The 27,998-nt window shown below is 35.6% G+C and overlaps 1 protein-coding gene across 8 annotated transcripts in view; it reads right to left on the bottom strand.

Annotated features, from left to right (window-relative positions):
• LOC134531901 (zinc finger protein zfp-1-like) overlaps window positions 1–19,405 on the bottom strand; it is a 78,193-nt gene extending 58,788 nt beyond the window's left edge. For 4 of the 8 annotated variants that reach the window (XM_063367923.1, XM_063367926.1, XM_063367924.1 and 1 more), the window contains exons 1-3: window positions 19,091–19,405; window positions 18,871–18,950; window positions 2,303–2,467 (exon numbers count right to left, since the gene is read on the bottom strand). In XM_063367923.1, the coding sequence (XP_063223993.1) occupies window positions 2,303–2,467; window positions 18,871–18,950; window positions 19,091–19,199 (354 nt within the window). In that variant the 5' untranslated portion in view covers window positions 19,200–19,405. The remainder of the gene's footprint in view (window positions 1–2,302; window positions 2,468–18,870; window positions 18,951–19,090) is intronic. The other 4 variants (XM_063367928.1, XM_063367929.1, XM_063367930.1 and 1 more) reach the window with 2 other exon arrangements.
• Window positions 19,406–27,998: the final 8,593 nt, after the last annotated feature.

Here is a 27,998-nt window from a genome sequence, read left to right as displayed (position 1 = left end):
GTCACGAGGTGGGCCATGCGTGCATGGTGGTGCCCTGTCAAACAAAACCAGCCCCTCACACCTGGAGCGTTCTTGAGAAGGGCGTTTCTTGTCACCATGCTCGGAGGGCTGACACTGGATACGGGCTACGAAGCTCTCATTTGAAGTTAGTCCCTAAGCTATAAGCAACTGTGAAACAACACACCAATCAGTATGATTTAAAGGTAAGCTTTGTATTCGAGTGATTGCAATTGTTTTTCAATAACATAAAAAATAGTTCTTTTGCATCTTCAAATATACGAAATCATGGTTCCTACCCTCCTGGGCAATCAATAATGAAGGACTTTTTAAGGAAAACTATTTGTAATACCACAAAATCCATAAAAAAAAAAAAAATACGAAAAAAAAATGTTCTTTAGTTTGACTCCAACAGATCAACTCCCCTCCTTTTTCTTAATTGCCCAGGCAAGATTATCTCTGGAACACATATATAACACAAGCCCCAACATTCATTTGACCGTACCATTACATCTACTTAATTAGTTTACTCTAAGTATAACACAAACACATGTTTTTAGTTCAAAGGTGGTATACAAAAAAAAACTCAATCTTTTATATATAAAATGTGGCCTGAAATTCACCAATTGTACTGGGCATGTGAAAAGTGTAGTTTGCTGCCACGTCAGAAAGAAAAACATTAAAAACCATGCATTAATCCATTAATTTCATGCTGTCTTTATTAAGGAGTTATTAAGGATTCTTAGTGAAATTTTAAGGGGCCCTTATTCAATTTAAGACAAATTAAGGACTCTTTAAATATATTAAGGCAGCATACAAACCCTGTAAATGGTTATAAAGGTAACTAATTTTAGTTTATCTAAATTCTCACCCTTATTGTGGGAACATGAAACATTATGAAAGGGTGGTCATACCATTGCACTTGATTTTGTCTTGGTGGGAGATGTTTATACACCAGTATGGGAGTAATATCTCTGTCAGACTTTACTCGCTCTGTGACTATGCCCGAACATGTCGCTCAAGAGTCCTTGGCTTGGTGCAGAGATGTCAGAAAGGGTTTCGACCGTCGCCATCATTGCATAGCGCGGGTTGCCAGATATTCTGATGTGCCTTCGTGGAAGGTATGAAGGTATGAAAGGCCCTGGCAGATGAGTACAGTGTGTGCAAGGGCAAGGGCATGTGATGTATACGAGGCATGGGTGCATATGTGTCAGAGAGTCCGGGAGGAAGCAAGAGTTTGAGAGGAGTTAGGGTAGTAACAACAGCAAGTTCCACAGGAAGAAAGTGGCAAACATGCTAGTTCTTCGGCGATGAGCGACTTCGAGAATCCATGGTGATATAGACAAGGCGAAGAAGTATAGCGGCACATGTGGGAATTGCCAGATAAGTGTATGGACAGTGCTGAGCGGAGGTGAACCATAGAAGACGTGTTTTTATTTGATTCATTAGGTTTCAATCAACTGGCATAAGAACACTGGACAGTTTGAAAAATTAACATATGACAAAAATTTAGTGCAGTTAATAAATAGACAGTTTTTTAATCAAGCTATCCTTTTGAACCCTGACCCCCCCCCCCCCCCCCCCCCACATTTTCTAACAGTATAGTTAAGATGATAGACCCATTTTCACAAAGTTAACTTTTTATAATTATTGTGCACAGAAAGGGCTAACTAAACATCACATGCGACACTGCAGGGAAAGAAATGAGTGTGAATGTCTTTAGATTGCACACAGAGGAAATGGCACAATTATAGCAGAATGTAATAATAGTTTCTCGTTTTGCACAACATATTTTGAGGGAAAAATTGAATCAAACTAACCAAAAGTGACAAAAAAAACCTATGAAATATATGACAAACATTCAACCCTATGACACACATTACATAGGCTACCTTACTTGTACATAAGCATTCAGTCCAGGAGCACATTAACTTGAAGGGCAATGCAACGTGTGATAATGATTTATCAAACTTACTAGGCATAAGTTTTCTTGATGATTCTTATTTAGTGCAATCTCATAAAATGTCATCAATATTTCCAGAACCATTAAATTATTTTATTAATAAATTCAAGTTTCTCTAATTTACAATACTTAAAACTGTCTTTTTGTATGCCTTCAAAAATTAGATACAAAATTCTAAACGTTATTTACATTATGACACACAATTCCTGAACTTGGAATTATTTAACAAGATATTTTCCGATTGCAGACAACCTAAATACAAAATTACAAACCAATCAAAATATGATAGCTGTTATGGGCTAACAGCGAACCAGAATCGTACAACTTAAATACCTAACCAACCTGTTCAAATACGACAGCCCTGACACCTTTATTCTCTCGCAAATACTCTGCTAGGGTGGAACGCATCTTGGTGAGCGTGCTATGAAGAGGGAGGTTTCGCTTGGCCAATTCCTCTTCCAGTTCACCCCTCTTCATCTTGCGGATCGATGAGCTGGACAACATTTTCTCCAAAAAAAAACCATAAAACAAAGCACCAGGTTACGCTCTGTCCAATCGACACGTCCCACACTCCTGTCTGACAAGAAGCAAGGTGCCGAGAGTAAAAGCCATTCGACGACACATGACACCAATCATGTGCGTACTCAAGAACGCTTTGTCAAACTTTACATTTCCACGGAAGTATCTTTGTGCAGAAAATTATCCCAATATTTATATGACATGAAATCAATTAATGGAAGGAAAATTTCTTAATAGCATTCTTCTAAGAGGAAAGAAAGAAGGGAACTAAATGAACTCCAATTTAATTATTATAAAATTTTATACATTATCTATACATTCCATAAAATTGTAATGGAACTGTATCTACAAATGAAATATATTAACAAAAAGTAGTTTATTTGATTATAAAAAGTAATACAGAAGCCACTACAACAATTTTAAAATTTTTTTATACTCATTGCTCTAGAACTCTTCCATCTTAACAAAATCGTGAGCACAGATGGTTCGTAAAATTATTGGTTCGCAAAATAATACTCATGTGGTAGTCCGATTATGAATATCTGACAATATAATACAGATGTATTTTTTTCCTTAAATACTATGGTAAATAAAAGAATAAATCTGTTGTGAAAATAATTATGCTATCTGTTAACTTAGTGTGATACCTAAAATTATTATATTTCAACAGAAACTAGTATGTATTCATAAACACTTAAATATCTAAAATAATAATTTTCATAAACATTGTATGACATTTTTTTTCTAGTGACCCTATTTACAACAAGCACAAATATCTTGCTAGTCTGTTCCATTTGTTGTACTGGGAAAAAAATATTTTTCTGCACAAAGTTACATGATTGTGAGACATTTTAATAAAATATTAATTGAATTGTTAACTGCATGAATCTGATAATTTTGATAATTCAAATCTAATCTTAATTCAAAATAGGATAATTATTATTAAATTATATTGAAACACTATAGGTAGTAAAAATTTGATTTTCTGGAATAAGTTACATTATGCCTATAATGTTCAGTGTAACCACATGAAAGTGACAAAGAAACAAAAGTGGGCCTTTTCTTTGGCAATATATACTGTACTATAAAACATGTACAATTTGTTAGGATAAATTACATAACCCAATTTTGTGACAAAAAGAGAAACAGTACAATTATTTTAATTTTTTTGTGAGTAAAGGTATAACCATACATTACTTTTAGCCCATTCTATCTGTACATTTTGTTATTCAGACCATTCAATGATGAATGAGTTCCTAAAATTCCATGACTTATAACTACAATGAATAAAAAATGTTCCACAGGGTTTGTGAAATTAAGCACACATAATATTTACAATATTACATCAATGTTGATTTGTGAAAAAAAAATTAAACACTTTGTTTAGTTTAAAATGAGATAAAATTTTCCAATTAGTAGTCACATCATTAATTTGTTGACATTTACTAATGAATACACTTATGTGATCAGTCTGTGATTTATGTTCATAAGAATAATATATACAATGTCAAAACATTACATACAATCAACATTTATATTTTTGAAAGTCAGCTTTAATAAGATTTGTATAACCCTCAAATATGATTTTCATTTTCTTCCCAATTCTGCACTTTAGTATTTAGTTGCAAATTTTGTCAATAAATCTTTTAACTCTTTGTTCAACTTTTGTCAAATGCAGATAACATAATATTGCAATTTTAAATCCGGGAAGATAATTTTTACTGGACTATCTAAATATTTTCTACAAATAAGGCATAACTTCTATGTCCTTTGCCATGAAGCCAAAAATTTGAACAAAAAATTATTTTTAATTCTTGGTACATACTGTTCTTTTATGTGATATTTTTCATTATGTATGTTATAGGTTTATTTTCCTCAATTAATTTGCTTATACTTATATATGTATATGTAAACATACACCATAAAATGGGGTGAATAGAAACAGTCTATTTAAAGAAGCATTAAAATTCAATTCTTCAATATAAATATCTCTTAATAATGTTGGCAAATAACTTTAAAATTAGAAAATTTTTAAATTAATGATTTTAGCCATCAATTTTTTTTTAGCAGGCTGTTTCTATACACCCCACTGTTTCTCTTCAGCCCGTTTGTTGGGGTGGGTTGGGGGTGATTTGGGGGGGGGGGGGGGTGTTTGTGGGTGTGTGTTATGTGTGTATTTATTTCTGTTTTGCTTAAAATTCAAATTAAACTCTAACTATGGTTAGTTTTTATTAAAGTTTTTTATAACTATAAAGACAATTACTAAATCAACCTTAGCATTACCTGATAACATATAATCATATTGCATACAGTTTATAACTAGCTGTTTATAAAAAGCCTTTGTAAAAAAATAAAATTTTCAAAGAATTAAGAAAGATATCCTAAAAATAAAAAAATTAAAAAACAAACAAATACTATGCAAAAATTGTTAATTCATAATTGTTTACTACAATACTACAAGCTCTAAAATGATGCTAGGGTTAAATTGATAAGTTGGTTCATAATAGTCTAAGATCCGAACTAGAAACGACCTTCACCCACCTGTTTAATGGATGAAAAGTATTCTATATCAAATTTAATATATTAGAAAATATATCTCGAGTGGGTTGTCTAAAAAATTCCTGGCCAGACCATGATTAATTAGAAATTGAAAAATGACTTTTTATTAAATATTGCACTGGTGAGTTTAACGAATAAATATAATACGAACCGAAAGTATGAAGCCTATAGAATATACAAACGTTGGGTTGTCTATTTTTTCTTGCGTAACTACTAGGTTGGCAGGTATGAACAGGTAAATTGATAATAGTTATTTTTACCAATCTGTTTAATAAATAAATCTTATATCAAAATGAGCACTATTTAATTGTGAATACAATGATATAGGGTTGTCTGTAAAAAGTCTGGCCTGAATGACGGTTGTCGAGTTTTGAAAGGTGAAAATTTAATGCGCGCGGAAACTTGTGACAAAGAGGTCCGAGCCAAATATCCCGTGCGATAGAAGAGGACGCAGCTTTGTAGCTGAGAGTGACGTGACCGCCAGCTGAAAGTAGTGACAAAGAGGTCCGAGCTAACTATCCCATGCGATAGAAGAGGACACAACATTAGAACTGCGTGCGACGAGACCGCTGAATGAAAGAGAGCGCGTATGCTATTTATTCGTGCAACAGAAAAAGATAATGTTACATTAGTAAATACTGAGCATTATTTTGGAGTAGTAAATAATCTAAAATATTGTGAACAATTAATACCAAAATTTTATTATTGAAAAAAGTTACAATCAATAATTATTATTCCGTATCTGATTCATCAGAAGTGAAATGTTGATCCTCGAACAACAATCGTCTTCTTTTTCCGTAATTTCGACAATGTCTTGTATTTTCATCGGCGTTTGGTTCCCAATAAATCCTGTTGGTTTCAAATATTCATCAAAATGCCAACCGCAGTTTTCAGGCTGCAATTTCACACATTTAATGTCTGTTGCATTAAGCCACATAGAATTAACAAAAATTGTTCATAAAATTTGTTGTTGTAGGGATATCCAGCATGGTGGTATAGTAATCACATGGGATATTTGGCTCGGACCTCTTTGTCACAAGTTTCCACACGCATTAAATTTTCACCTTTCAAAACTCGACAACCGTCATTCAGGCCAGACGTTTTACAGACAACCCTATATCATTGTATTCACAATTAAATAGCGCTCATTTTGATATAAGATTTATTTATTAAACAGATTGGTGAAAATAACTATTATTGATTTACCTGTTTATACCTGCCAAACCAGTAGTTACGCCAGGAAAAAAATAGTAGTTACGCCAAGAAAAAAATAGACAACCCAACGTTTGTATATTCTATAGGCTTCATACTTTCGGTTCGTATTAAATTTATTCGTTAAACTCATCAGTGCAATATTTCATAAAGTCATTTTTCATTTTTAATTAATCATGGTCTGGCAAGGAATTTTTTAGACAACCCACTCGAGATATATTTTCTAATATATTAAATTTGATATAAAATACTTTTCATCCATTAAACAGATGGGTGAAGGTCTTTTCTAGTGCGGATCCTCTACTATAAGGTTTTTAAACTTTTAATTAAACAGTCCCGAATTTATAAAACCAATTATAAACCACAAACCAAGGTTATAGCAAGAAATGTATATTTAACTCATGTGTCATTTTATTAGTTCTAAAAGTTATATTAAGGAAACCACCCATTAATAAGAAGTGTGGGTTGTGATTAATCTGTGTAGACTAAGACAATTCAATTGCTAGTATTTCATCTTAGCAGTAAGTACTTGTACAATACGTGCAAAGGATATTTTTCAATTACTCGGTAACTTTACTGATTTTTTTCATCAACTGAAAACACAGCTCTTCTTAATACAAAGTTTACAGCCAGATTTACGAACTTTACATTAAGTTTATGTAAAGAGGCTTATAGTGGCTTGCTTTTTCTTAAACACAATTTCATTTTATCACAACAAAATCATGGACACAATGACGATTTAACACTATCTGGAAAAAAATGTACATTCTGTACAATCCGCAAAACTTTGTTTTTGTATGAGACATATATTAAAATAAATAAAAAAATAATATAACTGTCACTTCCATTACCTATTAATTTTGCATTTCAAACAATAAAAGGAAATTTAATTTTTGTGCTTTACAACATCAATTTCATTTCTTGATTTTTGTAATAACTTGGAAGTATGCTGGTGTTTTATATGGAACACTGGTTAACTGTTCATGCAACATTCTTATCCCACAGTGTTCCATTTTTAGTGTCATTGTCATATGGATATAGCAAATATATTACTGAAATGAGAAATTTTTAATTCCTAAATAGAACAAGTACCTACCTTTTAACATAACTTCTTGAGTAACAAACTGACCAGAACATCTCAATATAATCTGCTAAAATAGGTAAATAATACAAATGAACCTATTTGTGTAGTATTTTAAGATTTAGATTAGTACCTGAACTATAAACCTCACAACTACACTCTTGATCATGTTAGAGAGGTCACACTAATTGTAGTTGGGATGTAATTAAAAAGTGGTGCTGGATATTTCTATGACTTTCAATATCCTCAAAAGTATAAAAAGAAAAAATATTCTTTGCTCTTATGCTACTTCACTATCAAACAAATTTATATTCTCAAAAGTATTTACTCAAAAACATTCTTTGCTCTTACGCTAACCTCTCTATCCTACAAATTTAAACACTTCCTGAATTTGGGAATGCAGTCTTCCACTTTTTAAAGGTGAATAACTGGAAGTGTACTAACTAATTCAAAGATTTTGTTAAGTCTGAACAGTAAGGCACACACAATCATGAAACGGATCCAGTGTTATCGGAAAACTGTAGTTCTTTCAGATTCCATCATGCCTTCACAATAAGTAACTTAAACTAAAGGAGTCAATATTTTCTAGTGTGTGTGTGTGTGTATTAGTGTGTGTGTTTGTGTGTGTGTAGAGAGAGAGAGAGAGAGAGAGAGAGAGAGAGAGAGAGAGAGAGAATTAAACTAAACTGAGAAATTTATTTACTGCAAACATAAAAAAAAAAACATATTTGGGTCCATACCAGCCCCAGATTTTCAGCAAATGATTATGCAAAAAATATAAGTCAAAGTATTAGATATTGTCTAAAAGCAAAGCCATGCAAAGTAAAGGTAACATAAGCAATTTTTACTGAACTATTGCCAGAACTAGTGCCAAGTCCTAAATAAAAGATGAATACAAACTAAAAAAAATTAAATACTTAAAATCTCTACATGTGGAATTCTAAATATTTCTAATTATGATTTTGGATACTAAAATGGTTTTAAAATTAGAAAATCATTTATAGTATTGCTACTAATAATTATAAAACCAGATAATCAAATTTTTACTAGCATGAACATTACAAAATTAATAAATTTGCTATGTAGTATTTAATTAAAAGTAAAATTATATAACAGAGCAACTACAAATTCAAAACACTTATACATTCAGATACTCAAAACAACTTAAAATCATGTCATGCTCTTAAATTTTGTAAAGATAAACCACATGCTATCACTACTGCAGAATATGTACAACAATTGAAAATATAAAATAATACAAATTTTGAAACACACTAAACCACATTTAAATCTACTAGTATTACAGAACAAAAGAACAAAACGAACAAAAATATTTCTGAGCACACAAACAATAAAGCTGTTCCTAGAACTACTTTAAAACATTAAATATTAAAATACCCTTAACCTTATTTTACAACATTTCACACACAGTAACATCAATAAAAGCAAAAATAATTAACAGTATTTATCTGCAACTCATACTCAAGACTCAACTAAATTATGGTTAGGTAATTTAAATTCCCATAAGCACATGTGAAACTAGATCAACTGGAAACAAATATATATAATTAATTAAAAGAAAATAAACAATAGCACCCAAAATAAGGCAACAGTATTTATTCAAACAGTTCTAAAATACACATTTATCTTGAGAAAAAAAATCATACATGCATATAATTTTCCAATAAACCCAACATTTTCTCGTTTCTAAATTTAAAAATTTAAACATTGCGAAGACACTCAGAAAAACATTTTCATGATGACCTTATTGAAATTTTTATCTTAAAGCCATGCACTTCTTTGCAATTCACTGTGCAGTTTCTTGTTTGAAAAAAAAACATTTGATTCTTGCTGAATCATGCTTAAAATTAGACAAGTACAGTAGAATCCAACTAATACGGAGGTCCGCTTGTCTGAACATTGTAAATCAGAAAAAAATGAGGGAAAAAAAGGTAGTGTACTTATTTACGCAAGTTAGAAGTTAAACTTACTTGGCGTGATAAAAAACAAACTTTAATTTGGCATGCAAATAACTGATTGTATAAATTCAAACAACTTAAAAATTCTGAAGCGGGCATACCATATTAAATGGGCTCGGGAAGTTGCACCTAATGCCGACAGATGGCAGTTAATGTTAAATCTGATTTAGACAGTTGTACTGCAATTTGTTGTGCTTGTCACCAGCTAATCCCAGCATTTGTTTACCAATTGATGTACTGTTACCCCGACGATTATCTACAGTTCCCCTTAAGTGTGTGTACCGAGCAAATGTAAAGTACCTACTTATATACATATAATCTAAAAAAAACATATTGGCCTGGTGCCTCTATGGGCATCAGAAGTGTAACTTCACACATAAGAAGGATAGGAAATTTTTAGGGTACTCTAATATTTGAAATACTAGTTATCATGCATTGAAAGTAGACTTTTACTAGTGTCTGTCCGTGTCTTCAATAGAATATAAGCATGAATCAATGGGATTATGATAGCTAAAAAAAATGATTAATAACCCTGTAGGAAAAGTCTATACATACTGCCACAATTCTAATGCTACCACCGGATTCAACCTAAAATCAGTTTAGAGTTGCGAATTACGAGTTGCGAAGCATGCAAAAGTATGAAAAAGTATGTAAATGTTTATAAAAGTATTTGAAAGTGTATGAAATCATACGCTGTTGCTGCCATCAGTAACCCTGCACCATAGAGCAATAGTCATGTATCATGCCATGAAGCGATCACTCACGGGCTATCTCTTTCTTTTCCCCCTCCATGGCAGTATTAGAAAGTAATGCATGTGTTTAATGCAAGAACCTCGTGTAAGAAGTATAACTTAAAGCAGGATTTTTTTTTATTTTGATAATCCTACATCAGATCGTAGGTTACAAACTTTGGTCTACACATACAATATTATCACAACTAAAGTTGAGCTGTAGGCAAAAGTGTGAATATAAAAAAAACAATTTTTATAGTTGTACTCAGCTAAAACTTATATTACATGCATTTTAAGGCCAATTTCATTTAATCTTGACTTTTGGTATAGTCCCATCCGCTCCGGATTAGCGGGACTCTACTGCGAAACACTGTCCAAGCTTTCGGCTGGATATCCAAAACACAGGCAGGCCACCGTAATGATGAAACCTAGGAAAACCTGCAGAGATTTTGTACTAAAAAATATGGAGGATGTATACGCCCCACCAGTTACAAAGTGATCTATTCATGAACACAAACCGCACACTCCAGAGCGATGAGCGAATATAAAAATGTGAAAAAACCAAAACACAAAGGTAATCGTCACCAATCATCACTTAAACCATGTCTTGGCACATCACCACAGCTCTTGGATCTGTTAAATTCCTAAACCAACCCATAAAGTAGCATTTACGAAACTGCAAAAAATGTAAGCCGTAAGCTTATAAATTCAAAAATGCTACATTATCAGGCAAGTTAAAATAAAAACACAATTACAAAATAAAACTGAATATTCATATATGTAAGATGTATCAGCCAACATTAACAGTTATTGTATTGGTCAATAAACAAAGTATTCTGATGCATAGTAGGTTAAGTTGGTATTTCTCAAGTTCACTCTCCCTCATCTTCGTTTGTTCTTGATTTTATTCATTTAAGAACGTGATTACAAACAAATCAAGTAATCATTTGGAGTTACCAAGTAATAAATACCAGAAATATACACATACAGTGAAACCCCTTCACACATTTCCTAGATGCATGGTTCATACCCTCTTGTGCAATCAAAAATTAAGAAGTTTTTAAGGACCCCTTAACTCTACTGCCTTCACCATTAAGAAGTAGAAAACTATTTGTATATCACAAAATCCCTTAAGAAACCAACAATATTGACTAGTCAATGCACAAAAAATAATTTTGTTGGTTAGTTCAATTCTTTCAGAGTTCATAACTATCTCTGGAAATCTATGAAATTTGCCACCCTAACATTTAATTTGATCACTAATTACATTTACTTTATACGTTCAAAGTATTATTTCAAAACAATTTTTATACATAACTTCTAATCACGTGGCCCAAAATTTGCCAAAATTACAACGCCAAGAGAAATTTTTTTTTGCTGCCAGGTCAGAAGTAAACCATTAAAATGCCCAAATTTATCCATTACTTGCAATCAGTCTTTATTAAGGAGTTTTTAAGAATTCTTAATGAAATTTTAAGACTTTTAAGGGCCCCTATTCAATAAAAGACAAATTGAGAACTTTTTAAGGATATTAGGGAGGTGTACGGACCCTAGGATGACTAAAAATAACGAACGAGTGAATTAGAGCTAAACATCGCGACATCAGGGTCATTATAGACGAGGGGTGAGGCATGGATGGATCATTGATGGAGTGAATAATGAGTGATGGGGTCAGGGAAATTGGAGTACATACAGAGGAAACTCACAAATTCACTGCATTGTCCGTCATGTTTCTCACTCATGGGAAAACCTGGGTTTGACACTGCCAGGAATCAAACTCAGGTCGCCTTGGCACCAGTTGCCCAACCAGGAATAAATTATGCTACATGCAAGAAAGTATCAAAGGGAGTGCATTTTTTTTTACATGTTCCTTGCCAGTTTTAATTTCAGCACAGTGTCCCTGGTTTCTGGCAGGTTACACATCACATTTTATAATTTTGTATTCCTGTCGAAACCATATTGGTTTGATAATGCGGCAAAATCGCTACTCGTTGGCCGTGGTCCCTCATATGCTGTATTAGAAACCAGGCCAGGAACCAAACTTAAGACTGTCTTCGTGGAACTAAGGTTCTAACTACAAAAGTGGTCAGGTTTACCAAGAAAAAGGATTTTGTTAAGAGGGTCTACCACTGGAAGGGAGTTATGATAGATGAGGTCTCAAAATATAAATACCTAGGGGAAGTGCTGCAAGAAAATCTGGAGAGGGGGGAACAAGTGGAGAAGGTTGTTAAGAGCAGACAAGCCCTGGGCATGCTGGGACAAGTGATTCGGGGACGAAGCAGTGTTTTGAAGAAAAAGGCCTATACGACATTTGTCTGCCCCATGCTAGAGTTCTCAGCAGCAGTGTGGGACCTCATATATAGCAGAGCTTGAGAGGGAACTGGAAGGGGTGCAGAGGAAATCAGCTAGGTGGGTGATGGGAAAATGGAGGAGAATCATTAGAAGGGAAAAGAGTAGTGTAGCTAAACAGTCCAAAAGAACTGATGAAGGAATTGGCAGAGAGAGCCTAGTTAGGCTGTACCAAGTGCTAAGTGAGGTGGGAGGGTGGGGAGAGGTGGAGAGACGAGTTGTGACAGGGAAGAGTAGAGGTATAAGGGAAAACACTAGGAAAGCATTTAAGGGCCCGCCTACGCAGGCACACAAATGGTATGAAGAGCTTACGGAAAAAACCATGCGATTTAAAAATTATTCAAAATATCCGAGTGGGGTATGTTTACGAAAAGCATTTAAGCATTCGCCGATTGCTGATAAGTAGTTTTATTTCAGAGCTAATTTTTTAAACTGTATTTATAGAAGAGTTAAGATCGCTAAAAGGCATGTTATCAGAGTAATTTTTAGGCATAAAACAACCAGTTCAGATTCTTGAAAGCAATTAAGGGACTTCCATTACACCTTTATCATAATTTCTTAACCATATAATGTTACGGTCACCGTTCAAATTTCATAGTTGTCCTATGCACGACGAGAAGACCACGCACCAATTGAGAGCCTTGCGTTTAGAGGCGATACCGCGCTAGAAATACTAGCAAGTGTAGCACTTATCATCTCTCCTCATTAACACAGATGCACCCCTGACTTGGGCCACTTAAGGAACACAGAAAGATGGAAAGGGGGAAAAATTCCATGATTGTGAGAATGATAGATAGGGAGTGGACTGTATGCATGAGGAGTGTGTAATGTCTAGGAGTGTAACTCAGTTCAGGAGAAGAGTTGAGACAATTTTGCTCAATCGCAGCAGTAATCAATGATGATGATGATAATCACTGTAGCTCCTCAATAAAGCCTATAAAAACAATATAACTAAAACCTTCTACAAAATATCATTAAGTAGAGATATTAAAAAATAATAACAAAAAGTAATTTAAAGATGGAATTCCAATGCACTGGCTAACGTACGCGTCAGGCGCAATGCATCTGACGCAGAGCACTGCTGCTTGCGGCAGCCGCTAGCACAGTGGAGCCACGTGGCCTCACCACTAGGAGAGAAGTATAGATGCAGCAGCACTTCAACATGGCCGAAGGAAAGGTACAATTCACAGCTGAGCAACATGATAAACCATCCGTACTTGCAACTCTACGAGAGAATGGTTTCATCGTGTTTGGATATAATCAAAATGCCTCTTCAACTATCATTTTTTAACAAGACTCAATTGATTAAATGGTTAAATAAGCTTTCCACTGCCCTTATTTTGAAAATCAGTGTTGTTTCAGCATTCCCTTCACTTAGTTGCAGTAGAATTTCTTGATATTCAACATTTTCTAACATTAAATAAAACAACAAACTCATCCTTTCAGTACCAGGACCGGACGGTGACTGAGCTTTATAGGAATTGCCATTTATGCGTCAGCCGTACTACGTATGACGTATGCGTCAGCCGCTGCATAGGAATCCCACCTTTAAGGAGAACTTTATTAGCCTATCTGAACGTCTACAAATAGCCAGTGAACCAATATCTAGAAATTTTTTAAGACTATATAAAATAAATCCTTCCCCAACTTTTTATATCATAGGTCATCTAAATATGTACCTAGATTAGATGTTCGTTAGCAATTGGGCTTTCACCCGGGTGGCAAGAAATAAATCCTTCCTTTTCACTCACTTCCCCCCCCCCCCCCTTTTTTTCCAGATTTCCCCACAGATTCCTTGCATCTCTCACCCATAACATTCCTTCATCCAGCCCATTCCACTCCCTCCCTGTCCACCCAAGGAAAGCGTTCCTACCCCTTTCCGTTCGCCTCCATTCTCTCTGGAGCTTCCACCCGTGATCTCTCTGCCTCTTATATCCACCTCTATGTACCCTATTTCCCAGCTGCCCCAGCTCCCCTCTCCCTTTAGCACCTTATACAGTCTGGCTAAACTTTCCACCTTTCTCCTCCCCTGTAATGCTCCCCACCCTAGCTCCATAATAATCTCAGTCGGACTATGCATTCCTCTTGCCCTTCCCTTCCACATACCCATCACCCACCTCGCCACTCTTCTCCAGCTCCCTTACCTCTGTCACTACGTAGGAATCCCAGATCACAGCCACATACTCCATCACTGGCCTGACCAATGTCTCTTACCCTCTTCCCTGCTCCCTGTAGGGTCCTGCCGAGCAACCCCAGCACCTTCCTACCCTTAGTCACCACACGCTGTACCTGCTTACCCATCCCAGGTTAATTTGTAGGGTCACCTCCAGATACTTATATTCTTCGGCCTCCTGTATCTCCTGTCCCTTCCACACATACACTTCCCTCAGTACGTACCTTCCTCTTTCTTGTAAACCTAACCACCTTCGTCTTTCCAACATTCAACAACATCCCATGCTCCTCTGTCCATCATTCCAGTCTGCTCAAAGTCACCTTGCAGAAGAACCCCTTCCCCCACCACCTCATACACTACGCAATCATTCGCAAATACTCTCATCCTGGCCGCCTCTCCAATATCGTTGATAATGATCGTGAAAACAGGGGTCCCAACATATATCCCTGCGGAACTCCTGACATAACTTCAGACCTTTCCTCACCCACCCTCACCCTCTGCTTTCTATCCCTCAGGAAGTCTCCTACTCAGCTAACCACCCTCTCATCCTCCACCAGCATCTCTACCTTCTCATTCAGCCTCTTGTGTGGTACTCTATCAAATGCCTTTTCGAAGTCTATGAAAATTGCATCTATTTGTTTCCACCTGTCCACAACTTCCACCAGATCTTCCAGCAACCCCACCATGTGTGTTTAACACGAGAACCCTCATCTGAATTCATCCTTGATCATTCATTACTCACACCACATAACTACCCACCAGCCTATTACTTTCCTTACACAGCACATCAGGCTGACTGGCCTGTAGTTCACCGGGTCTGTCTTATCTCTACCTCCCTTGAAAATTGGTAGTACAACCACTTCTTTCCATTGACTTGGCAACCTCCTCTCCTCCAAAGATTGTTGGAACATCACCGTTAAGAACCTACATAAATACCTCTTCACCTGTGCGTGTGGGTTAGCTTGATTTTTACACAAATCTACAGTTTTAATCAGAGTATTATGAAATTTTCCATACTTGATGTTCGAAATAAAAGAAAATTTACTTTTTATATCTGAATTTGAAATAGAAAAAAATCAGCCCATCACCTACATAGAGCCTCTTCTTTGCACAAAAACCGCCAAGGCCCGGTACTTCAGTTAGTTTTTATACCTACATAATAAAATTAAAAATTACACAAAATTTATCTACTACTCACAGGAAAGTGCCAATTTTTAGGTAAGATAGCTAAAACATTTTCAGAGATAAGATATTTTTCACACAATTCGATTCAAGTGGACAGTCTCCAACTATTTATATTAGATGTGCAACTAAAAACCTGACAGAAGAGGTAAAAAAAATGCATGTTACCAAATATTTCCACCACAAATACTGTTTATTCAAGACCCTTTCCTGATTTTGTCACGTGTAGTCACCTTACCATAAGGTAATCACAAATCAGCACCATTACATTCTGTGGCCAGAGCGGTTGCCATTTTTGTCTACATCAATGCTGATTACTATACATACATAATTTTTAATTATTTTCCTTTTTATAGTAATTTTTTAACTTTTCCAACTCTCACTTTTAATGAGGCCTTCATAGCCCTCATTCCCAACTATCAAGCTTTTACAGCGACTTCCCGCCATATCTATTTCCTTAGCAATTTTCATACCTATTTTCTGTTAGCGCACCTGCTCTCGTGTTGGTAACATTTCAGCACCCTTCCAAGGGGTCTAGCTCTGGGGATAAAAGTTTTCATCCCCGAAGTCTTAGCCAAAACCATTATAGAATGAGTTTAAATTTTCTACTATACCCAAGAGCCAAATTCATCAAGAGGGCAGACCCACGTGTAGCAATACAAACCCGTATAAAGTCCCTTTTGTAAACATTAGAGGAAGTAAAAAAGTAATGGTACGCCAATTAAAACTTTATGTTAATAAAACAATATATTTGGTGAACTAAAATAGTCATGGAAAGAATAATCACAAGTTTCAATATAGCTCTTAGTCTCCTATTCAAAGTACAAAAATCTTGGTAGCCAGTGGCAAAGTTCGCAGCTGAGGTTCCCGAAGGGTAATTTTTGACGAGGTTCAAAACCTCGTCGCTGCAAAAATTTTGAAACTAATCTACAAATGAAAATTCAATCACGTTAATTTCAAAATTGCTCTGTTTTGATTTTTTGATTCTAAAACTGTTATAGTTTACACAAGTGAAGTGTGAAAAAATTAAATTTCAGGTTATATAATTTTTTAAATAAACTGTAATAATTTTTATTATTTCCCCCTTCAGTATTTGGTTAAATTGACAGCAGCATGTTTATCCTACCCCAAAATGCTTGCTTTGGTCGAAAACTGCTGGTTTTCTGTTAGCATTCTAGGTATTGTGTGTATGGAGTTACGAATTCTTTCTTCTATTTTGCTATACAAACTTTAGGCCCACTTTTATACCAATGGTATAACAGAAGGTATAGCAGAAAATGGGCATTGTGTGGGGTGGGCATAAGAATCTAATCAGAATTGGGGGGAAGGGGGGGAATTTTTCAGGATATTGAATAAACTTTAGTAGTACTCCAACTACCATTGTGGGAACATTATCTTCGTAACTGCCCACTTACTTTGCTTTCAAAAGTGAGAATGGAGTGCACACCTTTCTATCTGCTACGTTTATCTCTTATTAAAAAAATTGATTAAAACATTATCACTCTGTGCTCTCTTTGCTGGTGCTCCAAAAAGCAGTGGAGCAGTTTTAAGTTAAAATTTTACAAAATCTGAATATAAACAACATTTTCCCAGGAAATATTAGCAGCATCCAAAAATTTAATTTTATAAATTTAATTTTAACTTTGTTAATCCTGCAGATTAGCAGCTTCTGAGAAATAGGGCAACCGTAATTATCTTATTCTATTTTATGATTCTTTAAAATATAACTGTGATATTTCAAATTTACTGAAGTTCACGGTTATGAAAAGTTGGTTAGGTTAGCGATATTTCTAATAATTATCAGTGTTTTTCAAGACAAGTAGTACTCACAGATGCCACTTTCTGAATGTTTTTCTTCCAGAAGAGCACCTAATCTACAATTTTATTACTGTGAATTTGCAGAATAAACTATTTCAGAAAATTTACATTTTGCTACTCATGCAGAGTTCGCGTCTATGGCTTAAACCACTGACACAATTACTATCAGGCTGATCCATTTTCGAAATAACTTAAACTTGCTCACTTACCTTTCATTTTTATACTCGCTACTCCAAAGTCCCCATTACATGCTCCATTTGTTCTACGAGCCTTGCTTACTTTCTATTTTCCTTTTTTTCAACTAATATTTTCCATTCGCATGCTATTCTTATTACTCTACTTTGCATATACCATCATTTAGTTATATTTCATTACTCTTACACACACCTCATAGCATTCTTAAATTAAATTTTACTATTATAATCTTCCTCGTTCCCTCTCAATTTGTAACTTACTTCCTAACAAATGACTAACATGTGGTTATACTTCACTGTTACCAACACTTACACACTGAAAACACATTTCCACTTTATTTAATACCTTATTTTTTCACTTCACTTATATTTACATTTTTGTGTTGCTTTTTTGTTACCCTCAAATTGTTTTACTTCTCTTCTTACATTTATCACTTATTTATTTTTATATCGTGCAACCTCTTTTTCCAAATTAACCTTTCTAATATTTTTTTTTTCATTCCCTGCCTACTAATTTGCTTTATGTATATGACATCATTATTTCTCCTACTTCCCCCCACATCCCGCAAAATAAGCTTCTACTTCACTGGTATGGCGTTTTAGAAAAAAAAAACAATCCTCTTTAAGTCTACAATAACCCAGCTTGATTATAACCAATTACATTTACTATTGCATTTCCCAAAATCTACAAAAACATTCAAAAATGCTTAATAATACTCTAAAATGACCAAGACATCATTTTTGCATTTCTATTATGCTTCAACTGCACGTTGCAATTCTACACAATAATTAATAGAACAGTAATGCACAAATACATATAAGCTTCAACTAACACAACTACATTACCACATTAAGAATTAATAGTACAATGCATATCCCAAACATATTCTAAATTGTTATAACTTTACATTACAGCCCTTAATAACATTAATCAATCCTCTCTTTTTAAAATGACTTTAAATGCACTAAACTCCATGCTTTAGGAGTTGTAACGGTTAATAAGTGTCTCTAACACAAGCTACTAGCATGCACTAACTACACACTAAACAATAACTACCTAAGACTGCTAATAATTTCTAATCTCTGAATCCCCGAAAGGTATTTGGTACTCACCACTCTAGCTGCACGCTCTTGAGATTCACATTTACGACAAAACCATGGACCTGTTGGGACGGTTACAATTCCATAACAAGCTGTGAATGAAAACAAAACCAAATTAGCTTCCACACACACGCGAACATCAAAATCCTGTAGGCTTTGGCTATTTTTACTACTAAACTAACCAAGGGGGGTCTGTTGACCAAAAAACTGGATTGTACGGAATTAAACTCACCCTGGTGAACAGCTACAGTGCATCCTTGACCATCACAGTAAACGAGGGGGTTCTCAGCCCACCCTCGTTCATCTGAACAAACACAGCAGCCTCCTACCATTTCCTTCATACTGAGGTAAAATAGGGTTTGCTGTACTAGCGTCACTTTTTTCGAAGTCTGTTACGCATTTTTGCGATTTGTTCACGCCATTCCGGGTAAGAAATATGTACACACCACTGATCACTTAACGTCCACTCACTCTTTACTGCCTGAACTCTCAAATAATACCGCAAAATTTAACGGAACGCATCATCACAAAAAACACTCCATTTTGTAAACACTACCCACAAATTAACAAAATGAAATCCAGGATGTGCAACACACCAAACACATATGAAGAAAGTTAAAAAACCAAAGATTAAAAATAAAATAAAAAGAAGTATCGTAACATTATAAGGGAAAAAATCGTTTCTATTTTAACAACGCTACTTAATAATTTCGATTTTAATTTTTTTAATGAGTTTTGAAAACCAAATTGGATACAAAAAATTATAATCTCGTTTAGTTCACATAATGAACGCTTTCTATTTCTTTTGCTCTTTTCCACACTTTTCAAACTCTTGTTTATTCTTAACACACTAAAATTTTTATTGTATAGTAAAGTTTAATATGCAAATCCAGCAATCAGATGAACGATGTGTAAGAGTATAGAAGACGAACTCAATTTTTTTTTTCCTAGCCTAAGTTAATTCTAAGTGTGTAGGGGAGGGTCCAGGTTAGGGAAGGACCTAAGTGTGTCTCAGGCCGAAGCCTATACACTCTACCATGCGGGTTTTTAACCATGCAGGACAAGGGCGCGTGCATCGTCTGCTATTGGGGTTTACTGGCCAGCCATGGCTGCAATTGGCGCCATGACTAACATCCCATTGGTCGCCTAGCTTAAAAGCTAGCTAATGTGACCCAGGTAAAACCTGCATAGACACGGGAAAAACCCTGGGCCGGTTCATGCGGGGATCAATTAACATGCATTAAGCAAGCAGGTAACTACTGGACAAGAGGAAGAAGGGTCCAGGTAAGAAGAGTTGGAGGGGCTGAAAAATCAACCATGCTGGAGTTGGGTGCTTGGGCCTTGCGGCCCGCATTTAAAGGTTGGGAACTCCTGGGTTATTATTAACCAGGGGCGGGCGACTTCACTCGTCAGCCCGGCCACAGCTGCCCAGGCAGCCACAGTTAAAACAGAAGTGGGCAGACGAGCCAGTAAACCGGCTCGAACTGCTGGCTCTCGGAGCGAAAGGCAGCCTGACATTGCGCCATCTCCATCTTCCTTCTTCCAGTCAACAGCCAACGACCTTTCAAGCCAGGGTGGGTGTAAGTCGTTCAGGCGAATGAAGTATCTTGCGAGTCGGACCCTCTTGCCCCCCAAATTCCCGGGTCGGTTGAAGGTCGCGCCGCCCAGGCTACCACTGGCTCCAACAGGGCCCCAACTTGAAGGCGCCGCCATCTCTTCCTTCAGAATTCCGATGCTGTTCAGTTCCGTTGCGCACGCGGCAGTCCACAGCTCCGCAAGTTCCAGCCCGCAGTTCGTCTACACTTCGCATCCAGGGCACATCGAGCTCCCCTGCGGTGCCTTCGCCGACGAAGCTGCTTTCTGCCGCGCGCCGAGCTACATTCAGGCTACCTTTCTCCCCGACAGCCGTGATAACGACTCCACAGGCCGGCCATTGGTCCGCGGACTGCTATTGGTTATTCACAGCCACCCCAGCGAGATTGCAACTCCCGAGCTGGGCTCCCGTATCCGCCACCCACGGGACGCGGTCGGTAGCAGTTGGCGCTGCTAGGCCGCCCCCAGGACGCACACAAAACCCACACGCACTGCCAGCCTTCGGTTACCCAATAGGTCGCAGGGAACTCCCAGCCAACAGCCCGCGAGAGAGATGCGCACGCTCCGAGAGACGACCACCGACAAGACGAACTCACAAACCTTCATTTATATATATAAGAAGAAGATTAGAAACTGCCTCTATAAAAACCCAGCTTTAAATCTGATTTTCACAAGGAATTTTACTAAAATCCTGTCCATCGTGTTAAAATCCACTTGTTTGAAGTCATACTTCCATGTCATTGCTAAAATATTGACCTAAAACTTTAACAAAACATATTTTAACACTAAGACAATGTTTGTATATTAGTTATTGCTTAAATGACTGTAATAAGCTTGTTATTACTTCCTACAAATAAACCTTAACTTTATTGAGGTGATTCACAATTATTATTATAATTTAAAAAAAAAATAACCTAAAAAATTTTTTTAGTCACAAGAATTGAATCATGCCCCATGAGGTTACAAAAATGTGATCTACGGCTGTACTACTAATCCTCTTGAGAATTAAGAAGTAGAGCATGTATTATAATGCCAGTTTTCTTAGGTATTTTAAAACTTATAATAACTTTTATAATATTATTATTTTAGTTTACCAGATATATTTTAGGTTGGTTTCACTATCACAAAGAATTAATTGACACACCTTTATAATTGTGTCTCCTAATATTTACGAAAGTGACTTGACGTCGTACCGACGCTACCTTCAGCCGGTTCTCACCCGATCAGTGACCCTCCCGTTCGGATCGCGCCCCAGCCACATCCGGAACGAGTCAAGTGAGGGATTCGCCACCTGACCTACGTAACAATTAAAACATAAGATTCGAGTTAAAAGGATATTTGTCAGTGCCATTAAATGAAATCCAGGATCTCATCAGTGTTAATGCTTGTAAACAACAGTCTTCCATGTGACTATATTTTCAAACAGTTAATTATTAGTGATAGAAATATTAAGCCCTCAGCAAACAGTTTCCAGGTACCCTGGAGCCACCACTCCCCCCCCCCCCCTTGGATCCGCCACTGCCCCTCACCCTCACCCGCAAAGAAGTTTCTTTAAAAATTTTCTTTTCCCCGCGTTTCTACCGTCTGCTGCGGCTCGTCCCATCGCGGACACAGGTAGTTCGCGCGGCGTCCGTTTGGCAGCGCTGCGGTTCGCCCCATCGCGGCAACTGGTGGTTCGCGCGGCGCCCGCTTGGCAGCGCTGCGGCTCGCCAAGTCGCGCGAGGCGCGAAACACGGCGCTCGGCCGGCTGAATCAGTCGCGCGCTGTAACGGTCCGCCGCAGGGTCGTTTTAAGTACAAAACGTTCCAAACCTGTTTTAGGGTGCGCGGAACACGTTCTCACACGGGCGCCTTGCGACCTTCTGGTTAATTCAAAATACTTGGGGAGGTTGTGTCAACCTTTCGACTGCTTGTTTAGGTTGCCGTATGATGAGGTAAAATAAGGGCAGGCTAGTTAATTAATTTTATTGTGATTCAAGAGAGCCGCGGGCTGATAAAGTGGATTGATTGGAAAACTCAAATCGGTGAGTTTTCCTTATTTTCTCAGTAGAATGACAATATTTTGAAAACTAGTCTCTTAAGTTCATAAAAAAACAATGTCCTTTATTTAGTTACATGTGTTCAAGTCATAACTTTACTTTATTCAAATATTATTTGTTGTTTGTCCGTCAATCCCTAAAATATAAATTATTTTTTGATGAGTTTTGCTTAGTTGAATGTATTTTCTACGGCTATTTTGACAGAGGAAATATGTTTAATGTAGTAATTTTATTAATTTTGAAATTTACAATAATTTTTAATAACCATGGCCTAAACAATTTTTAGGAAAAGTCTACAGTAATATTTTTTATGACAAAATACATTTTGAATCTAATATTGTTGTTTGCATTGTTTATAGGCCTACGACGTTTGCCTTCTTAGTCACCAAGTGATTAAGACTTACGAAATAAGTTTCTTGTTTTTAAATTAATATTTTATTCGATAAAAAGGTTTTGTATTGCAATTAAACAGTTCTTTAAAACATAACGTAAAGTAGGCACGTATTTATTAACATGCTTGCTTTAGGCTAATATTTTGCTTGTTTCATATAAAAAACAATATAATTAAACGTATCTGTGTGAAATATAACGTGCAAGTGCACCTGATTTATTAAGAAATCAAACGAGTATTTCTCATTTTTTAAATTAAGAAAAGAAAAATTCTATTCATTTTTTTAAATTTCAATCTTTCACCACTTTCGTATTCTCTTTACTTACACGTAAAACAAGGTATGAATTACGTTATTGTATGAATGCTTCAATATGACATTTGTCATCTAAAATGTTGTTCGTCTCTCCCCGTGCAGATGTAGACAGTTATTTTATCAATATTTCTGTTAGTTTTGAATATTACCCATGACTTATTACTAGCCAGCAAAATGGTAGAATTGTATACGAAAGAAGTGTGTTAATATTAAACAGATGTACGCTTGAACATGTATCCCTTCCTAAATTGTTACTACTTCTCGTGTCCACGTCAAGGAATTTGACCTACGATCTTATGAATGTAAGTCAGCTATAAAATAGCATTGCTAAGCATGCTTGAACTGTATTGTGATCAAAACGTCCAGACTATATCTCTCGAATGGGAAGAAAAAGTTACTTTAAGATTTTTTGTTTAAGACGTTGAAGGGAACGAATTTCCTGTATCCATGGAAGCAACGGGGGAAAAAAAGTGGCAGTTGATATTCCAATGTGAATTCCTGCATTGGCATGATTGATTTTAAGAAACCGAAGAGCTAAGAAATATGTGCTTCTTTTCCAGTATCCCAGCTGTATCTTTGCGTATTTGCATGCGACATAGTTATCGAAGTATCAGGGGATTTCATGTCGTAGGCGAGTGTCTTCTTCTGGCTGCTCTGCCATTACCAAGTACCAACTGTGGCACCTTGCTTTGCACGTTAGATACATATTTTCAACAGAGCAAGTTTTGTTTTGAGAATCACTTTGAAAACTGATGTATCTATTTTCAAGTTCCGACTGATTAGTTTGGTATGTGGCAAATTAAATTTTATCTAACCAATACTTTGTTGATGTGACGGCAAAATAATCATAGAGAGACTGGATAAATAACAGCAAATTCTGTTAACTTGCAAGCGCTCTCTCTCTCTTATATATATATATATATATATATATATATATATATATATATATAACACATACATACACACATTTATAATAACAGATTTCGAACTTGTACACTACGCGCCGACTCACGTGGTATAGTTGCGATGACCTAGTTATTGTGTTGTGTATGTATAACTGTTTTAAGCGTTTTTGGTTGTTTTACTCAGGTTTTAGTATCAAATATATATATATCCTTAAATAACTCATTTTGTAAAATATAAATAAAACATAGCCTATGCCAATTCCGAAGAATTTAGGTGTATTACAGTGAAATAATTTGTGATATATTTATTTTCGTGTTATAGTTTACTTTTTACAACAAATAAACTCTATCTCTTTATAATATAAGGACGGCTATGGATTCTATTGTCGTGTCTTAAATTTTGTGATCGTATAAATTCTTTCAAGAAACTGGAATATTGAAACGAATTTGTAATAATGCAGAGCTGGAGGTTAGACAGCAGTTAAGATTTTGAGAGGTTTTCCGTTGAAATGTACACAAAACTCGCCTTTTAACACCTCAGATCATGAAATGGGTTTAAGTTTTTAATATGAAAATAACAATAAATAATCTCGCTCCTCTTTCTCCTTTTTCAAAACTAAACCGCTTATCTCCTCTCCTTACAAAGTAGCGTGTTTACCATATTTGATCATTCTATTGTCACTACAAATAACCTTACCCCCGTATACCCCACAACAATATGATACAAACCTTAAGAAATAGTCAAATGATTAAAGATAAACAATTCTTGGTGCAGCAATTAAAATCTTTATCTTTCGATTATAATTAGCGTACCATTTATTTTCATAAAACAATGTATTACGCTAATGTTTTGGTATCTGAGTAAATTATGTACGTATATAGGTACACGAGACTTCATGTTTAACCACCCTAATAAAGTTGCTTATAGTTTGATTTTCTTCAAAAATATATGACCGATGATTTCGACCGAAGAAATGTGACAAAAAAAATTCTAACAAATTTTCCCTTAAAGATTGTTTCAAGGAAATTATGCTGCCTTAACAGTTTTTAATAACACACATTAAAATTAATTTATGAATACTTGCAGCTAAGCAACAAATAGGTAAATAATTTTTCTTACAACAGATATCTCATACCTATTAAAATATGTTTGAAAATTTTATCCTCCTTCGTTTATTAAATGAGAAAGGCTGCACATTTTGCGCAAGTAAGTTTGTAACACTAAGCTGCAATACGATGTTTTAGTTGAATAGTATTATCAAGTTCCTACATCGAGATTAACTTTAAAAAGTGTTTTGTTCTAAATACTCTTTGGTAAATCTTTTACTTGACATGCGTAAATAGGCGTGAGTGGCTAAGTTTGAATTGCCCGACAGGTAGCAACATGCACGACACACTTTATGCTATGGCGGTGTTGCATAAAGATAGCAGAAATGTAATGCGATGACAAAAATAACATTAAAAAATTTATGTAAAAAATTTAATCTCAGACAGACGTCCACAACTATATCTTAGCTAGATTCCTAAATACGACAGCTATTTCCCTTGAAATTCAGGTTCAGAAAAGTATCTGTAAATAATACCGAAAAATATTTGAAAAAGAACATAGGTTCCGTGCAAAGATTTTTGTTCAACGAAGTTTTTCGTCACATAAACAAACTTTTGATAATACTCCTACTTCATAAATCTTTGAGGAGGAACAAGCCCCTAAAACATTAAAAATTGTACATTCTAGTGTTATTGATATTTGATGCCGTTTTACTGAGAAATATGACAAACCTATCTTTGTTTCAACCGTCTAGGACACATCGTTTCAACGCACCACACATGCAAACGTTTCAGCGCCCTAAGCAGTTGCAACCAGAGTGACTTTTTTAAATGCTCTATAAAATGATTAAAATATCCAAACTTCGAAAGGGACCGATAACAATACAGTTTCAACTCCTATTATTTCAATTAAGTGGACAGAATGTTACTAAAAGTTTGTTAATAAGGAAAAACAACGACGTAGAATAAAATAATGCCTCCAGAAATGTAGTTTAGGTTCAACCATTTTCCAATATTTTTTCACATATATTATGAGTGCAGTATAATTTCAGGTAATTTACCTAACGACACACACACTGTGGCATCCAGAATGTTTTCTTTCTCATACATAGAGTAATAGATTCCACAGTGGTTCAATTATCCGGTTTCAGTCCTTATCGAGGTTCAAACCCGGATAATTGGAGTTTGGAGACACGCGACAGTACACACAAAAATTTCTGTACTTTTACAAAAGATTTATTTGGAAACCAGCTGCCAAGAAATAGTTTGGAATACTACAAGAATGATACTGTAAATTTGTACAACCAATAATTAATTTATATATGATTATTTTTGCAAATACGTTTTTCGATATAATACTGAGCATTTCTTACGAAAATTGGCGCATAATATTATATTTTAATATATATTTAATTCAAGCAAATTTTTTAAAACCATGGAAAAGATAATCGTAAAATTAAGAAAGTGATTTTATTTTGTTGTATTATGCTTATGTGCGCAGTTAATACTATAAAGCTATTCAGGGAACGGTTTAAAAATTATTAACAACTATTGGAGGTACTGGAACAACACAAAGCATAAATTCCCGGGTAAAGAATCCGAACCCAGCTTTACTGCGAACTCTTATTTTGAAGTGATACAGTTGTTTTTATACAAACGCACAAATGTACAAATAGCTGTAATTTTATACAAATATTTCCGTTTCATTTAATATATAAGTTACTTGAAGAAGTTTTTTTGTAAATGTATTTTAAATATTCATCTAAATTAAAGATATATATATATATATATATATATTAATCTGTACATTGATTTGAAACGAACTGTATCGCTACAATATTGAATTCTATTTTTTTTTTTGCCCAGGCAATGTGTTTTCCCAGTATATATATTTTGTTGTAAACCGTTTCCTGAATAGCTTTCTAGTATTAACTGTGCACATAATTAGCATGATACATAAAATAAAGTTAAATGGTTGAATGTTAGATTATATTTTCCATGGTTTGAAAATATCATGCTTGTATTAAAAATTAATCAAAGTGAAAAATTATGCGCCAAATTGTTTGTCAGAAATACTCTTGTCTTGTTAAAAAAAATTATTTCATTTATGAAAAACAACCGTAGACATGTGATGTAGAAAAATTAAAATATAGTTTCTTGTAGTGTGACAAACGTTTTCTTGGCAACTGGTTTCCAAAGGAATGTTTTGTGAGAGTACAGAAACATTTTTCTGTGCTGGCAGTGGATACAATGGTGTCCCTTCTTAACCCCTCCACCCACTGGCCAATCGATCCCGCACCGTACGAGATCATCTAGATCATGTATTCCCTGGGCAATGGATGGGTCAGGTTGGTTAAATTTTCTGGCCTTCACGGTTACCACAACTTGAATCCACTTGCCTTTTTTTCCCCCCGTGAGAGTACATGCGAAGTCTGGTGTATCGGACACCAGCAGAATCTCGAGAAGATCTCGTTACACGTACCATAGCTAGAGACCGGAAATATTCGCGGATTCATTTCGAGATAGGCTGGAATCCAAACTCGTTTAGCTTAATGCTGCGACAGTGATTGGACCGCAATTTACCTGAAGGACTCTGAGCCAATGGCAAACACTCAACAAAAGAAGTATCGAATCATAAGAATCGCAGTAAACAGGTGTCCCGAGTCGGTAGCCAATGACCAGGTGATAGTTGCCCGAGTACATAGAGAATCGTGGAGTCTATCCTAGTGTTCATTGAAACCGCGAATTTTTCCAGTCCCTAATAATAGCAGCTGCTGGACGTGTCAGAGATAACGTGCACGTGTGTTTTAAGGAAAGTTCGGCAGTCACTGCTTACGTCGTCCTGAACGTTTG

Source organism: Bacillus rossius, chromosome 5 (assembly GCF_032445375.1).
Source record: "Bacillus rossius redtenbacheri isolate Brsri chromosome 5, Brsri_v3, whole genome shotgun sequence".
In the NCBI taxonomy this organism is placed as follows: domain Eukaryota; kingdom Metazoa; phylum Arthropoda; class Insecta; order Phasmatodea; family Bacillidae; genus Bacillus; species Bacillus rossius.
Note: the sequence above shows the minus strand (reverse complement) of the source record. Positions and strands in the feature narration are given on the sequence as shown.